At 39.7% G+C, this 16,682-nt stretch overlaps 1 protein-coding gene across 1 annotated transcript in view; it reads right to left on the bottom strand.

Annotated features, from left to right (window-relative positions):
• Nucleotides 1–16,682, bottom strand: part of LOC129726613 (uncharacterized) — a 260,583-nt gene that overhangs the window by 112,848 nt on the left and 131,053 nt on the right. The window contains exon 2 of the mRNA XM_055683527.1: nucleotides 5,574–5,668. Coding sequence (XP_055539502.1) covers nucleotides 5,574–5,668 — 95 coding nt within the window. The remainder of the gene's footprint in view (nucleotides 1–5,573; nucleotides 5,669–16,682) is intronic.

The raw sequence follows: 16,682 nt of genomic DNA, 5'->3' as shown, positions 1-16,682 counted from the left end.
TTATTAACTTTCAATGACTTGCTTATTTGCCTTGAAAAAGGCATTTTGATGTTCAAAATTGGATTTCCTGATGGCAATCTTCATGCTGCCCCAACACGGGGGAAATAATGGCAGTCTGGCGACACACGCTGAGAAGAACCGCGCTGCTCCTGAGACGTGGTGACCAACCACAGGGCTAGTGCTGCTGCTAAAGAAGGACGACTGCTGTTGTCGCTGTCTAGAACTATTATGAGCGGCTTCGCCTGAAACAGGCTCTTCTATAGGCCAAATAGCATGTTTTCAATTGCAAGGTATATGATTCTGTCGTCCTTGCTTGGGAAACAATCATATAACGACCAATCAGAGGTCGAATTTTTCGTTTTGACAAGGCTTGACTATTTTCAATAGTACAATAGTGTGGATAAAAAAATTACAATTATCTTCTTTTGGGAAGAATCTTAGAAGATTTTCCAATCTATTGCTACAAGAACGAAGGAAATCCATCGAATACTAACCGATTTATTAGCATTTGAAATTGGACATATTTTTCACTTTTTTCGGTTTCAGATTTTCATTTCACATCCCTATATAGCCGAACTTCCTGAGAGAAGTATTCTACTTCAAAATTGAAAAGCTTTAGCTTACGGCAATAAAAAAAAAAATAAAAATAAAACCAAACTGCGGAAAAACCGTTGCTCAGGCTCAACGAAATGACTATCACTTGCACTCGGATTGCTTGATCATGGCTAAGAGTGACGTTTGAACAAATCTGAGCTGAAGTGTCAGGCCTACAGTCCTCATTGCTGGCCACACCCATTTTTACCGTAGCTTGTGGATATCAGAAAGTATAATGATGATGCGGTACTTACTTAACTGGCGGTTGCCAACTCAGCGACACTCCCGTAAGTACTACGGAATCGGGGGAAATAGTTTTGTGCCAACTTAAATGCACCTAGAGTAAGGCGGAGCACGCCACAATAGATTTACTATCAATGGTGACAGTGTTTCAGTCTCCAACAAAAAAAAACATATTTTGGTCTCTGGACATCAACTTCATCAACGGGCCTTCAGACAGGACCAAGAGACTGAATATCATCAAATTCAATAAGTATTTTCCCGTATTGCAAGAAAAATCTTGACTTATTTATCAATTATGACGGATGAGTTATCCCTGCACTTTTCCAAAAAAAATACGATTTTGGCTACCTCCTTGGTAAAAGGAACTCATATGCCAAATTTGATGTAAATCGGTTCAGGCATTCAAGAGTTATTGTGTTAGATACATGCATGTGAAACTTGTCTTTTATACAAAAAAAATCACTGGAGGGTTGTGTGCAAAGCCACGACCGCAAGGTTGAAGTAGAATACTTTTATACACTCTACTTACGGCTGTAAACTAACCTACGGCCGGCGTATCGGTTCGCGCCGCTTATGGCGTTTAGCCTGGCAGAGGCCTAATGCGCACGGCCAACACAATAGAAAGGTGTTTTCACATTGAAAATTAGACACGGCTTTACTGGAGTAAGTGTTGACAAATGCATCTACCGCTAATACCGCCGCTATCGTACGAAAAATGACGCGCGTCCAAGAACACCCGAACTGTTTCGACGTGCCGCTTCCATTTACTTCCTTATTACATCGGCCTTAGGGAAGTACCGGCTGCACCTATCGCTGAGGCTGTTACCATACTGCTACTGGTACCCAAAGCTATTAACTCTTCAAATTAAGTGTTTTATTTGTCCTCAAAAGAACAATTGTTCAATTCCATATCGGATATGATGCAATCGCATGTCTGTAATATTACCGACAGTAATATTCTTCTAAACAAAATGATCCTACTTTTCCATTAGAGGAAGTGCCGGCTGATGTACCGCAAAAATCTCGCCCGGTCGCTCGCGTTGGCGTTCAGCCTGGCAGAGGCCTGAGACGTGGTGACCAACCACAGGGCAAGTGATTTGTTCAATTTGAAGGCAGCCACGGGCGCGACCTGCTGCTATGGTCTGTTACTGCTGAGTGCCGATATCTGCTGTTACTGCTGTCAATGTTGTGGACGGTCCATCCAGTTCACCTTCCGACTAATGAATGTAGCTAGTTTTCCCAGAAACACTCTTTTATAGCCGAAGGGTGCTACGTAATAGGGCACGCCTTTCAGTTCAGGTTTACCATTTCCTTATGTTCTTTAGACGAATTATTCCACAATTCGCATTTGATTTTTGTATCCAGCGAATAAACACCGATGGTGCTCTCACACACGCAACGGGTTTAACCCGTATCTTATTGCGGTTTATAACATCAAGCGATTTCGTTTGCTCGCTGTTGCGTGTTGCATCATGTTGCAACTTGACAGCTGGGAGACGACGAAATTCTGTTTATGCTGATTGATTGAATCGACTTCATATTAGCTCTGCATAGTCGAACTAACTGTCTTTTGTGAATGCGGTCTAACAGGGCAGTTTGTTATTCAACGATGGTCATGCTGATCGCAGCCTTTGCGCTGCCCCTGCAGTGGGGGGTTTACTAAATAAAGTAAAAGTAAAAATTAGACAACTACAACAGAATTTGATTGCATCCCGCACAGAATGTCTGCTTGTGTTGATGCCAGAAAATTATTAACCTTCAATTATTTCTTTATTTGCCTTGAAAAAAGCATGTTGCGGTTCAGAATCGGTTGCTAATTACAACCTTTGAGCTGCCCTAACATTGGGGAAATTCAGATACACGGACAACATGCACTGTGGAAGCTATTTCACATTCAGTAAATTAGACGGGTGCGACAAATTTAAATTGCTAGGATGCAACACAGAATGCTTGCTTGCGTTGACAAAAATTATTATCTTTCAATGACTTGTTTATTTGCCTTGAAAAAGGCATTCTGATTTCCGAAATTGGATTTCCTGATGGCAATCTTCATGCTGCCCCAACACGGGGGAAAATGGCTGTCTGGCGACACACGCTGAAAAAACCGCGCTGCTCCTGAGACGTCGTGACCAACCACAGGCAAATGTGCTGCTGCTAAGGAAGGACTGCTGTTGTCGCTGTCTAGAACTATTATGAGCGGCTCCGGCTGGAACAGGCTCTTATATAGGCCAAATAGCATGTTTTCAATTGCAAGGTATATGATCCTGTCGACCGTGCTTGGGAAGCAAGCATATAACGACCAATCAGAGGTCGAATTTTTCGTTTTGACAAGGCATGACTATTTTCAATAGTACAATAGTGTGAATAATAAAATTACAATTATCTTATTTTGGGAAGAATCTTAGAAGATTTTCCAATCTATTGCTGCAAGAACGAAGGAAATCCATCGAATACTAACCGATTTATTAGCATTTGAAATTGGACATATTTTTCACTTTTTTCGGTTTTAGATTTTCATTTCACATCCCTATGTAGCCGAACTTCCTGAGAGAAGTATTCTACTTCAAAAAAGCATGCTGCAGCAGTATTGCTAGTAAAATTCAATGGTGAGCCGTTCGTCAGATATTCAATCAGTCTGGAGTGAGTATCTTTTTTCACAAGCAAGGTAGCGCCTTGCGGTCTTCAGAAGAGTTTCTCCCAGGAAAATTTCCTATAAATAACAAGTATTGATATATTTTTAGGAGCAAACTGGACATCTCTATAGAAAAAGTTTTGAAAAAGTGGTTTTTCCCATATAAAATCGTATGGAAGCTTTAAAAATCGGGCGCAAATCGGGCGTTTCACCGATCGATCTGAAAAGTTACACAGTTGTTATAGGACCCATAAAAAAGTGCATGGGAGCAAAAATATAACACCATCGCTTTTTTTTCTATATAACCGTGTCCCAGGCTACTGCATACCTGTCTATTCGACCCGGACTCCTCAAGCGTTCATTTTCGTTCACTTTTGCCATAGTAAAAATTAACCATGCCAAAAGCTTCTAATTTCTTTAATACTTATAACAGTTATACCATAGCAGGTTAAATTACGTGCTTGCTTGCATTTAATAATATACAACATCCGCGCCCATAAGGTGTTGTCAAAATTATCATGGTCATCCAATGAAATTAATTTCAAGCATGAACATAGTTGTTGATGAAAATTTTAAACAAAAGCCGCAAAGACCACACAAAGCCGAATCCCTGTTCACTGAACATGATGCGGGTAGCCGACAGAGAGCAACCGCGAGAGAATGACGGAAATTTGAAACCTGCGCTTTAAGGTTATTTCACGCTTTTATTATTTAATTCGCAACCGTTGCGTGCGTCGAACCGATGCAATTTTGCCGAACACTTTAGTCGAGTAATTTATGCACTGATTTCGAAGATATGCATTTTCAGCAGCTTTAACACAGCCCACGGACGGCAACAGAATCAGTCAAAGCATCTGTTATTTCTGTTCTTCTCTCGTGTCTCAGACTTGACATTCAACAGACAATTTTGTTCGGTTGTCCTTTGGCGGCAGTTGGTGTGGTTTTGAATCGAACGTACTCATCAAGTCGGTTCACACCTTAAATCAACTGCCGTCTTACCGAACAAATCAATGCAAGTTGAAATAAATAGTTTCAGTCTATAAAATTTTACGCCATGTTACACGCCAATCTACGGCCTAGACTAGACCCACCACCAAAGAAACGATCCAGTTTAGTTGCCGTCTCCCGTCGCGACTGGCCGCTTATTAATTCAAATATAAAAGGTGTTAAATAGTAATAATTGATTTTAAAAATGAAAACAAGTCAAAGCTGTACTGCTACACAAGAAACGTTATAACTTATGATCAGTCATTATTTTTCTGCAGCTTATACAAAGTTGGCAATGTAGGCCTCTCGCGGAGCTGGTTACTGACCGTTGTGCGTACGCCATCTGAAGTCGATTAAAGTACCGTAAAGATGACCAGCCCAGCCTTGTGGTCCAACCTGAGCGCGACGCAACGTACAACGGTGCGCCACTTTTGAATTATCATAATCGCCGGTCACACTACTCTGACAGCCGGCCAGTGGAGAGCAAACAATCTGCATAGTTATTTGTGCACGCACCTTATATTTCTCTTCGAATTTCACGAGAGGTGTGAGATCGACCTCACACAGCGGTCTGAATCGGGTGGTATGGTAGCTACCGAAAGCCCCCTCGGGGTGGGGACTTCGTGCTACCAATAAGGCATCCAGAATTGCACACCCAAAATGGACACGGACGCAGTGGGGCGGCAATCGTGGCGCAAAGCAGAGGGCGCTCAGGTGAATCGATTATAAATTCATAAATTCCTACTGATTTTCATCGAGTTTTGGTCACCCTTGTTGGGTTCGATTTGACATTTTAGGTTGTCTCTTTGGATCACGAACGGGGTACCTGTTGAAAGCCGCGTCCTGGTCCCAACGGATTTGTTGTGAGTTTTGATACATGCAACAATGTGATTGTTGTGTGTACAACGTCTAATAACTGATTTGGGAATTAGTATTTCAGCTCGTATTGATAAAATTATCTTTGAAACTTTTTTGTAAGTTATTACCATTGTAAACAGAGCTTCAAGGGCGTTTGCTGCTTTGACATCAAAAATAACATGAATAACAACTGTTGTGAATGGTTACACTGATTTAGGCGGCGCCTCATCTCGTAAAATTAGAGCATCAATCAACTTACGTCAGCCTTCCCTTGATATGCTCGATCCACTTATCTTGCTCCAGGCAGTTCTCGTTGTCCATGTCGAACAGTCGAAATAGGTTCTGCAGGAACGTCTGGAAGAGATAATCACAAAAAAATCATCAGCAAACTGTCAATCAACCCGTGTAATCCGCCGTAACGTCTATAGACGAGCGTATGCTCGATCCGCCGGCTCCGCTAAATCAAACATAGATTAAAACAGGGTCAACAGATTAAAGAAAAAAAAGAGACACAGTTCCATTGAATCATCCACGGCCACCGTCGGTTGCGCCGTATGCCCTTTTAGCAGCCGCCCCAGTCAGCAGATGTCGTCTGATTTAAAATTCAAATTAAATGTTTACCTATATAAATTACATCCACTTTCATGTCCAGACTGTCAGCAGGAACGGTGCTGGGCTCTCCTTTGGACCCGACCTGCCAACTCGTTTCCGTCGCTGTATCGAACGATCGGTACCCAATTTACATATGGTACAAGTCGGTAATCCGTGCTGATTGGACCGAACCACAGCGCACTCCAGTAGAAGGAACGTTTTGTTTCTGATCTACTTTGCACCCCGAGTGGGGGTCAGCCAAAGACTGAAGAGCTCTTTTGATTAATTGTTATATGGTGTGCCTTTAGCTGGTGAGAATTTTTTTCCCCTAACCGACAAATTATTGAAATGATATAACTTTCTTATCATTTGTAATCGGTTCATGAGTGCGACAGATGAACCATACAAAAATGGGCTGAAAACTTGATTTTAAATGAAATGAAAGAAAATTCAAATTGAGAGAGCGGTGTGAAAGATTGTACCTAATTTGGTGACAATGATGACAAATTTTTGATATTTTAAATTATGGCAGCGTTATGAATATTGTGTTTCCAGCCAGAATACCTCAAAATGCAAACATAAATTCGTTCGACCATTTTATATTTTGAATGGAGCTTTGTAAATCTGTTTGTCTCAGAAAAATGAGTATTGAGGAAGTTTACCGCCAAAACGGTTTGTTTGATCGGTAGGCGTCTTCGGCAAATTTGTAGATAACAGTTTTCTCTTTCAAAAAAATATACGCTCTTAAAAAAAGTTTCACAAAAAATCTCCCAATTTTAATTTTTTTTTCACGGTTAACTATATTGAAAGTGAGAATGTTCCAGTTTCAACTGTGTACAATATCCTATGAACCTTGGCAAGAATTCGAGGAGAACTTTTTCACTTTGTCGTGACTTCAATAACAAACTTTTTCACTTTGTCGTGACTTCAATAACAAAGATTCAATGAGTCAATAGGGTGCTGCAGAAAAGATCAAGTGTACTCAACATCTGTATGTAAAATATAAATTTGAACATAAGGTTGAACAGAAAATGATGCTATACCACTTCTCAGAGAGATTTTATAACACCACGGTACAGGCCCAGAGGTTTGGCTGATCCCATTTCATTCCATTTTATTTCACATCATGCTAATATAAGGTACTTGTTCTGGCCAGATAAAGTATCATTCCATCACTTAAAAATACACAAACGTACCTGAACAAACATTTTGTTGGGTTATAATGATCTTCGAGAGTCAAAAATCAGTTTTTCTCTAGATAGACCTTACCTTTTTATAGCAGTAGAGAAAAATAAACAATTTCTATGTCACCAGTAAGGAATGAATTGTGTGAAACTATAAAAAAAAATGTTTGTACAAGAATACACACTGAGAAAAACAATTTTTTTCAACAACATAATCTTTGGGAGACTATGGCGGGTGAGGCAGGACTTCCTATTTGAGAGTTTCTATGCAAGTTTTAATTACTTTAGCAGTATGAGGCCAAGCATTGTCATGCAGTAGAATCACTTGAGCGTGTCTCGGTTCACATTATAGCTGTTTTTCGCGCAGTGTTCGTTTTTGTTTTTGTCAGATTTGGACCACTGCGACCATTGTTTTTAGCTTTTGTGGCAAGTGCTTGGCTTAATCGCATCAATTGAAGTCGACACGTATATTCGACCTAGCCGACGATTTACAAGCATGATCTTTTCTTTTGGTTGCAGTAATGAACCCACTTTTTACCACTTGTCACGATGCAATAAAATAAACCTTCCTTTTTACTGTTGAGGAAATTGTTCACAATTCCACAAGTTCCATACTCTTGAATCATTCCTAAAGTATGCAATCGCCTGCGAAAAGCTTGGTGTGTAACTCCTGATACCCAAGCAAGCTGTTCCTGCGTTTAGCATGGATTCTCATGGAGCAATTCCTAAAATTCAGCATCTTTGAAGGCCTATGCTTTTTCCTCTACGCGGACCATCGTCAACATCGAAATTACCGTCTTAAATGGGACGGAACGAATCACGGAGCAGCAAACTTTTTTTGGACTCTCGATGTGCTTCTGCAGCCGTTTTCATTTATTGAAATGAGAAAAGTAACACTTCCTGCAAATGATAATTATTTGGCACAAATCCATAGAACTAGAAGTATATAACGTCATAATAAAGTGATTTGTTTGTCGTATGTTTAAGCATGGTTCATCACGTTGTAGATACATATGTCAAAATAGACCAGCACATACTGTTAGCACCATCTATTGTCAAATAGCGAGAACATAGTTGCTAATACATAAATGCGAAATTCCGTAACGCACACGCTCGTAAGAAGTAACACTGAGTCTGAAGCACGCTTATGAAAATGACTGTATATCCATGACAGCAAGTTTTCAACTAAATCGACTCTCATCGTATTGTACAGCTCTCCATGCTCCCCGTACATTCGGTTCATAACCCGACAGCTACTGACGACGGCACACACATGCAATGCCAAACGGGCTGTTATTTTTCATCTCCTTATGTTTGTTGGTTCTTCCAAGCTGTCGCTGATGACAGCCTATAATCCACGACACCTTTCGGCACGAACTCGAGCGGGATGTCAGGTGATTTTAATTCACGAAACTAAGGCCGATGCTATAATGAAAGCGAGATGGTGCGAAACACGTTTTTTCTTACGTGGGAAATAATATCAACAATGGAAAAACAAACGTTCCCCTCTACGCTGATATCGCATTCAACACTAAGTACTTCTATATTTCGAAAATGAGTTTTTAATTCAAAAATAACAAAAGCCGTTCAGCAGCCGGAGTAAAATTCCTGCGCCGCCGAGCGCAAGTTACCACCAAGTAACGAAGAAGATATTGTGCTGCCTGAGAATTGTGATTCATCAATTAATTTCAGTTAGCAGCGGAAAGGGCGCTTAGACAAAAGACATTTTCGTGTATTGAAGTGGTGAAGTATTAAATTTTATTATTTTGTTTTTTTTTATTTTTCTCTTCGAACCTTCAACCTTAGTTTGAAAAATTATTTTTCTATTTAATATTTATTACTTGGTATCCCGTAGAGCGAAACGCTCCCGCAAAAATAGACGATATGGGGAAGAACGAATGAGGAAGAGATCGTAATCTCACCCCCAAGCTGCTCTGTTTCTCCCCTGAAAATGGTCCAGTGTCAAAGGTACCGGAGGTAAGAATAAAAGTTTGCCCAGATGCGGCTAGCGGCCCCTATGTTGTTTTTTTTCGGCCCATAAAGAAAACCCATATTTACAAAAACCTGGCTAAACAGTTTTCGGATTTAACCGAAACTACGATGGTTCGACCGAAAAAACTGCGTATTGTTGTGAGTGGCAAGCAAACGCAATTGCTAGTTACGAGCTTCTCACGAGAGAGTATCGCGTGTACATTCCTGCCAAGAATGTTGAAATCGACGGTGTGGTTACCGATGGTAACATCACTGTCGACGACATTTTGCGTTATGGGGTTGGCTTTTTAAGAACCCTATGAAGTGAAATGTAAAGATATTGGACTGCAAGCAATTGCATTCAGCATCCATCGAAGAAGGGAAGAAAAAATTCCTCCCTTCGAGTGACCTTCCCCGAATCCGCACTGCCGGACTACGTCCTTTTGGACAAGGTTCGTCTACCTGTACGCTTGTTTGTACTGCGGGTTATGCATTGCCAGATCTGCAAGCCTTAAGGTCATACAGCCACATACTGCAGCAAGTGCGGAGGCAACCATGCTGAGACCACTTGCTGTGGGGGCATTGAAATGCGTCTTTATTGCGGGGGAACTCGGCATGATCTTTAAGTATGTCCCGCGTACACAGTGAGAGGATAAAATGAAACGTGCACTCAAGGAACGATCGAAGCGCTCATTTGCAGGTATGCTTAAGAGGGCTGAGCCACCCTCAACAGGAAACATCTTTCCCTTTTTGCCAACCGATAAGGGTCCCGTCGAAGGGTGTTCTTATGTTTTTCCAGAGGGGTCTAAAAAGAGGAGAATAATTAACTATCCTAATCTTTCCTGCAAAGGTCGTAAGATAACCCCTAGCGGACTGGGATAGCATTACAATCCTGCTGACACTAACAGTCCCTCCCGAGCCGCGACTCGAACATACGACGACTGGCTTGTTAGACCAGCATCGTACCTCGTGACCAACTGAGAGACATTAATTTATTGTATACATCATGCTCCATAAAAATTAAACAGGTTTTGCTCATGATGGAGTTACACAATTTTGAATAGCCACGAAGTTACTCAATTCTTGAGTTGTTACACTTTTTCTGAAAATGATCCGTTTTCTAATCATTTTTGAGTTCGTTTTAATGAGCACGCTCATATAATATGTAAATAATCACACCGCTTTATTTATTGCTCGTGTTTTGTATGTTATGGACCACTTTGATCTTTTGTGGTAAAACAAACGAAAACAATTACTATTTAAAGCTATTTACAATAAGAGGTTCACAAAAAGGTGTTCATATTTCATTTTGTAAAAAAAAAGGAGTAACAAAAGTTATGCAGCTTGCATTTAAAGTAAATACTCTTAAGAATTTTTGCATAAAATATCAATTATTATCTGAATCGAAGAGTAGAACCAAAGTTATCATAATTTCCAGTGCATTGCAATTTACAAAACTTCTTGGTGTGTCGATAATTCAATCTAGACCTTGAGCTTGTTCTTCAAAATGCTCCTGTGGCTTGTACGATAACTGGAGCTCCATTCTAGAGTAAAAAGACTGACTTGCACTTGTGTCGTAAAGAGAGGAACTCTAGACAATTAAGACCATTGAACGTTGTTTGAATGAAACATATGTTCCAAGAGTAACTTTCGCAGTAAAGTATATTCATCTGTCGAAGCAATTTACAAACGCCATCAGCAATTCACAGTTTTTCTAAATAGTTCTATTGTCGTTTTTTTACAAAATTTAGCGAATTAGCGATTAGCGTTTCGAAGGCCAAAATTTTAGCGACGCTAACAGTTTCGCGACGCTAAAAAGATTTCGCTTGTGATTTTTTTGTGTCAATTCGCAATTTTTTGCAGTTTCTCGTGCTTAAGTGCCTAAGAACTTAAAGAGAATTACAATCCCCATTTTATTCGTTGTTGTGCGTGGATTATTTTCGTTTATCACTGTTTTCGGACCGTCCATCTGCAGAGAAAAAGTGTAGTTATGAATATTGTTATTCAGTTTGAAATAAAAGCTGCAAACTAAAGGCAAGTGAGGAAAGACGTGACCTGGAAACTGCAATCATAAATGTGTGAAGATTAGTGTACACTGTGCCAGACATGATCCAGTAAAATTATATGATGATTCCTGGAAGCAGCCATTTCATCCGGTGGCGGAGCGCTTCCTCGAAAGTGGTCACAATCACCAAGGAAACGATGTGATTGTTTATGTACGAGTGGTGAAAAAAAGTAACGGAATGCTTTGTGCGCTGAATGCTGACACGATGTATAAGATAAGTGCATTGTGTTTATATTTACAAAAACATTTATACTATAATTTCGCTCAGTGGTTGAGTGATTCTTTTTCGAAACTCGAGTAGATTTTTCATATCTTCCGTGAATTATTAAATATAAGCTAGTTTTATAGAATCTTTTCTAATATTTTCAACATTTGAATAACTTAAACTTTCACATAGTTTTGTGAGTATTTCGTTAAGCTTCATTTTTGAGATTTTTCTAGCTTTTGAACAATTATTGATTTTTGAGTTACTATTTCAAAGTTTTGTAAATCGGGATTACATGAAAGCACGACTGTATAACTAAGTGTGTATGTTTCACTTTTTCGATTTTTCTAGCTTTTGGGCAGATGGTTTATATACTATGTTCCAATTATGACTAGTTCGGCATTTTGTTAATAAACTCAATACTATATACCGGACAATTTGGATATCTGCGTTTTTAAATAATTTAGGCTTTGTATGTATGAAACCTTGCCAATTTTTCTATTTAATAGGTAACATTTGCATCGAAATGTCGTGTCCCCGAGCGTCTGCGTCGGTAGAAGGGAAATTAGCGGTCGTGTGCAATGCTTCGGTGTAAACCGCGTTTCCGGCTCGGGAGAGTTTTGCTCATATGAACGTTTTCGAAATGAAGTGATTTCGCGACCTACCCAGATACTTGTTTATGTCTCACGGTGACCATTTAGCCGAAAATTTCGTTCGGTAGATAAATATCGTGACTAACGAAAACGCGATGTATACCGTCCAAAGAATCACGTCAGCCGACGTATACTCGGGATTGACAAATAGCTGGTTGCTACGAGTGGCAAAGGCTACTTCGCGCGCGTCGTACGCAGAGGATCGTGGTGTTTGGCAAGAAAGATACTCATAGTTCGTTTCCGTAATAAGCGCGCAACATTTTTATTTTCCGTTTTTCAGGTGTGATTTTCGCGGGATCGTTTTCTTTTTAAAGCAGACGAAGTGAAAACGAGAGACGTCGTTAGTCGATCTGTTAGATAGAAATATCCGGTTGACCGAACCCCTAGAGACTCCGCGTTTATACCTTTAATGAGGCCGTATTATCTTCAAATAGATCGTCAACGCGCAATAGCTTTCGGTATAAAGAGGATCACCCTACGAGGAGATATCCAATCATTTGAAGTTGTTTACCAAAACGAACCCTGCTGTATACCTTGCCCTTTCTCCAACATCCCAGTGGTTTCTCGTGGAAGTGCAGAGGTGTTCTCGGCTTCCATAAAGCGAGTATCACGTCAACATTTTCCTATACAAACTCCTTCTTTGACCTGTATTCGGATGCGGCCGGCGCCGATATTGCCTAATAAACAGATTAAGGTCACCAGTTTTCACACATTGAGGATGCATGTTAGTCCCAAGCATCATCTATTGGTTCTCTGTGTAATTACTGCTGATCTGGCAATAACGGAGTAGCAACCGCGGGCGGTCAATCATGCTCATGCTCATGCTAATCAGCGATTAGCGAATTAGCGGAATGGTGCCCACCACTGTTTAGAACTCAGTTTGAATCCCAAGACGGCGAATTAAACTTTATGGAAATCTGCCTAAAATGGGCAAGTTCCACCCAATATGGGTGTGTATATGGCAGGTTTCGTATGAAGAAAAACTTCTTCATACGATTCTTCGATACTTCTAGAAATAATGCATAGAGGCTAGAATCCAACTCCAAACGCCATTTCAAATTCTTAAATTGCGATTTCCCGATTCAGGAATACCAAACACCATCCAATATGGCTATATTTGGAACTAGGATGATGCCCAATAAACAATTTTGTTGCTCTACAGTTTATTAAGCTATTAATAAGTGGGATCAGGCTGAATTATATCTTAAGAAGCCGTTATTCAATAGAATTGTTCGCTGGGTGCCCAGAAGCTGAAAATCAACCATTTTGTAATCCCAGATGGCGACTTTCGGTGACTGTAAAACATCCCAAAAGGGTCTATACTCAATTAAATATATTTATTTATTTATTTATTAAAATCGAAATCTACGATGGCTTAATGAGTGGCGAAATATAACAAATGCTTCAAATTCTAAAATTTTTCATCCATTCAGTTTGAAAAAACCAATAGATTTTGAATTTAATAGTAGTAGCAGTTTTATGATTTCTTTCTTCTATAGAAGCTTCAAGTTTAAACGAAACTTTTAGTAAAAAATTTAGGATGTTTAAATAAGAGAATTTTTTAAGCATGAGCATGATTAACCTCCCGCGGTTGCTACTCCGTTATTGCCAGGGATAATGCTTAGGACTAACATTCATCCTCAATGTGTAAAAACTGGTGACCTTAATCTTTCCGCGAACGTGTCTTGGTGAAATGCAAAATACTATATTACACGATGTGGACGATTTGAACCACAATATCATACGGTTGGAGCCACTCATAAATGTTAAATCACACACACAAAAATATCGATAGATATATCATTTATGGAACCGAGTTAAATCAATAGCAATAAGAATGTAGTTGGTGCCACGCAAGAGTTTGTGTAATTTTCGAAAGTGTGTTAAATTCTACGATTTTAAACCGGTTTAAAGCAACAGCAAAGATACTGATGGGGTTACACATACGTGAGCGTGCTTTGTATCGTAAAATATACAATTTATATATATCACTTGGACGAGTCTGTTAATATGATAAGTAACCTAAGACTAGGGATACCATCCGTCCTGATTTAGCAGGACATGTCCTGATTTTGTGATTCTATTTGAGCGTCCTGATTTATTTTTTATATTCTACCATTTGTCCTGATTTTCTTGAAATAGTCAATTTCGTAGCGTATCTCTTACGATTTCGGGATACAATCTCAGCGAAGTGACGAGAGAAATCTTCTAGGTTTTGAAATCGTCAAACATCTAGTATTTGTGAAATGACGAGACAGACCCGCGTTTTAACAAAATACGTCCCGCGAAACTCTCACATGTCCCGCGGTTTCAACAAAATTGAACCACAGACAGACGTCCAAGCAAGAAAAACATTGATCAAAATTTCCTTGTAAATTTTCAAAGTAAATTGCGTTATAAATCACTTGTACACTAACGTCGCCTGGTGACCTTATCGCTACAATACATTTTTTCGCTGATGTACGAGGCTGGCGGTACTGGTAGCGCTATCTGGTTACAGATTGCTACTACATAAACCTAAATTAATCCACCTAGCGGTCAGACCCAGCCTTTCTCATTAAAACTTTTATGAGCATGAGCATGAGCATGATTGACCGCCCGCGGTTGTTACTCCGTTATTGCCAGATCAGCTGTAATTACACATAGAACCAACGGATGATGCTTGGGACTAACACTCATCCTCGATGTGTAAAAACTGGTGACCTTAACCTTTATATTTGGCAATACCAGCGCCGGCCGCATCCGAATGCAGGTCAAAGGAGGAATGTGTACGGGAATATGTTGACATGACACTCGCTTTATTGGAAGCCGAGAACACGTCTGCACTTCCACGAGAAATCACTGGGATGTTGGAGAAAAGGGTAGGGTTTGCAGTAGGTTTCGTTTTGGTAAACGATGCGCTGAGTTCGAGTACCGGGTTCATAATAACAAATATCGCGCCTATAAGTTCAAAATAACCTCCGCGAAAATTATTACGCGATCCGAACTCATTCTGTTTGATATACCACGGTAAAAAAAGCATGCGAGGATTCCGTACCTGCGACTAAATTGAGACAGACTAAAATATTTGAATATTTCCTTAGCAAATCATTTAGTAAGTACCGAAAAGAATATCCCATTGATTTATCTCCGACTACACAATGTTACGAATGCTACAAAAGTTCTATCCACGTTAACGTCTCGCTACTTTCGTTTTCTCGGTGAGATTATACCGACAACTATATCGCGTTGATAATCTATCTGTATAAAACACGAACTCATGGAAGGTATCGACGCGAAGTCTCTAGATACTCGGTCACCCGGACATCTGGCTTTCTGCTTAACAGATCGACTAACGACGTTCGTTTGTTCTTAAAAAGCGATTTCCTGATTTGAGACCAATTCATGCACGACCGCTCTATTCCTTCCTACCAATGTGGACGCGTAGGGACGCGGCGTTTTAGGTCGATTGATTTTATTTGTCTACGCAAGAGTCGCCTATTAAATACAAAAATTGGCAAAGTTCCGTGCATCCAGAGCCCCAAAAATTAAAAAAAAAATGCAGGTACACATATTTGCCAAAACGTAGTCTCAAATTTGCGGACAAAACGCCAAACTAGTCATAATTAAGAAATAGTATTTAAAACGATTATTCAAAAGCTAGAAAAATCGAATAATAAAGCATAAGATTCTGGTTAGGTGAAATCCATCCACCACCAGAATCATTCCAACATTTTCCTGATTAAAATCCCCCTTCCTCTCAAAACGGAAGACGTCTTTCGACATACGCGGACTTTGAAAAGAATACATCACGTAATAATTAGATCAATTGCGATATTTATCGACCGAGTTAAACTTATTCATGTGGGTTGGTATTTCGTAAAGTGAAATAAAAAAAAAAAACAGCAGATCTGGAATCGCTGCTGGTATTCCTGAATGACTGATCTAGGCCACACTAATGTTAAAAGAAGCAAACTTCGTTGCTATGTTGTCCATGCCCACATGGGAAAAGGAGAGACTGCATTAGGATCTCTTTCACCGTCGTCACCTAAATAATACAGTCTTCTCATTCTTGAATAGCCATCGCGTGAGAGTGAGATAATGAATATGATCTTATTGGAAAATTCACAACGGTGGATCTTATTGGAAAACGCTAGCATCCGTCACGTTGGAAAGAATTGGGCTCACCTTAGCATTTATGGGTTTAGCGAGGTCGAAACAATTATAATAATACATATAAAATACTATATAATATTTAGTAAACGAAGGATTATAAAATCTCCTTTGGTAGGGAAGAAAACTAGCACCTCTCTGTACTGTGTAAGATACAGTTTTACTTATCTGTCGTTACCGCCGCCATTGCGTCTTGCTGCCTTGCACCTGGATAAAATAGTATTTTCTACACTTTATTGCAAAGCTTTGGCAAGTACTTCAACTTGCTGAGTAAACTACATCACTAATCTTCACTTTTAACACTATTATTCTCGTTAACCCGCTCTGCAACTCTTCAAAATAAGTTTTTAATATTTTAAACACGCACAATCAAAAAAAAACACCGTTTCGCTCAGCAGTGCACCCAGTCCTCCCTTTTCTCATTCAAACTTTTATTTGTAAAAATAGATTTACATGAACGCTTCAATCCAATAAATGTATATTCACTCTTTCGGTTCTAAAATATTGATGTTGTAATCTATACATATAAAAATGCAGTCCGGTCTGT

Source organism: Wyeomyia smithii, chromosome 3 (genome assembly GCF_029784165.1).
Source record: "Wyeomyia smithii strain HCP4-BCI-WySm-NY-G18 chromosome 3, ASM2978416v1, whole genome shotgun sequence".
Taxonomy (NCBI): domain Eukaryota; kingdom Metazoa; phylum Arthropoda; class Insecta; order Diptera; family Culicidae; genus Wyeomyia; species Wyeomyia smithii.
This window is presented reverse-complemented; position numbering and strand designations above follow the sequence as displayed.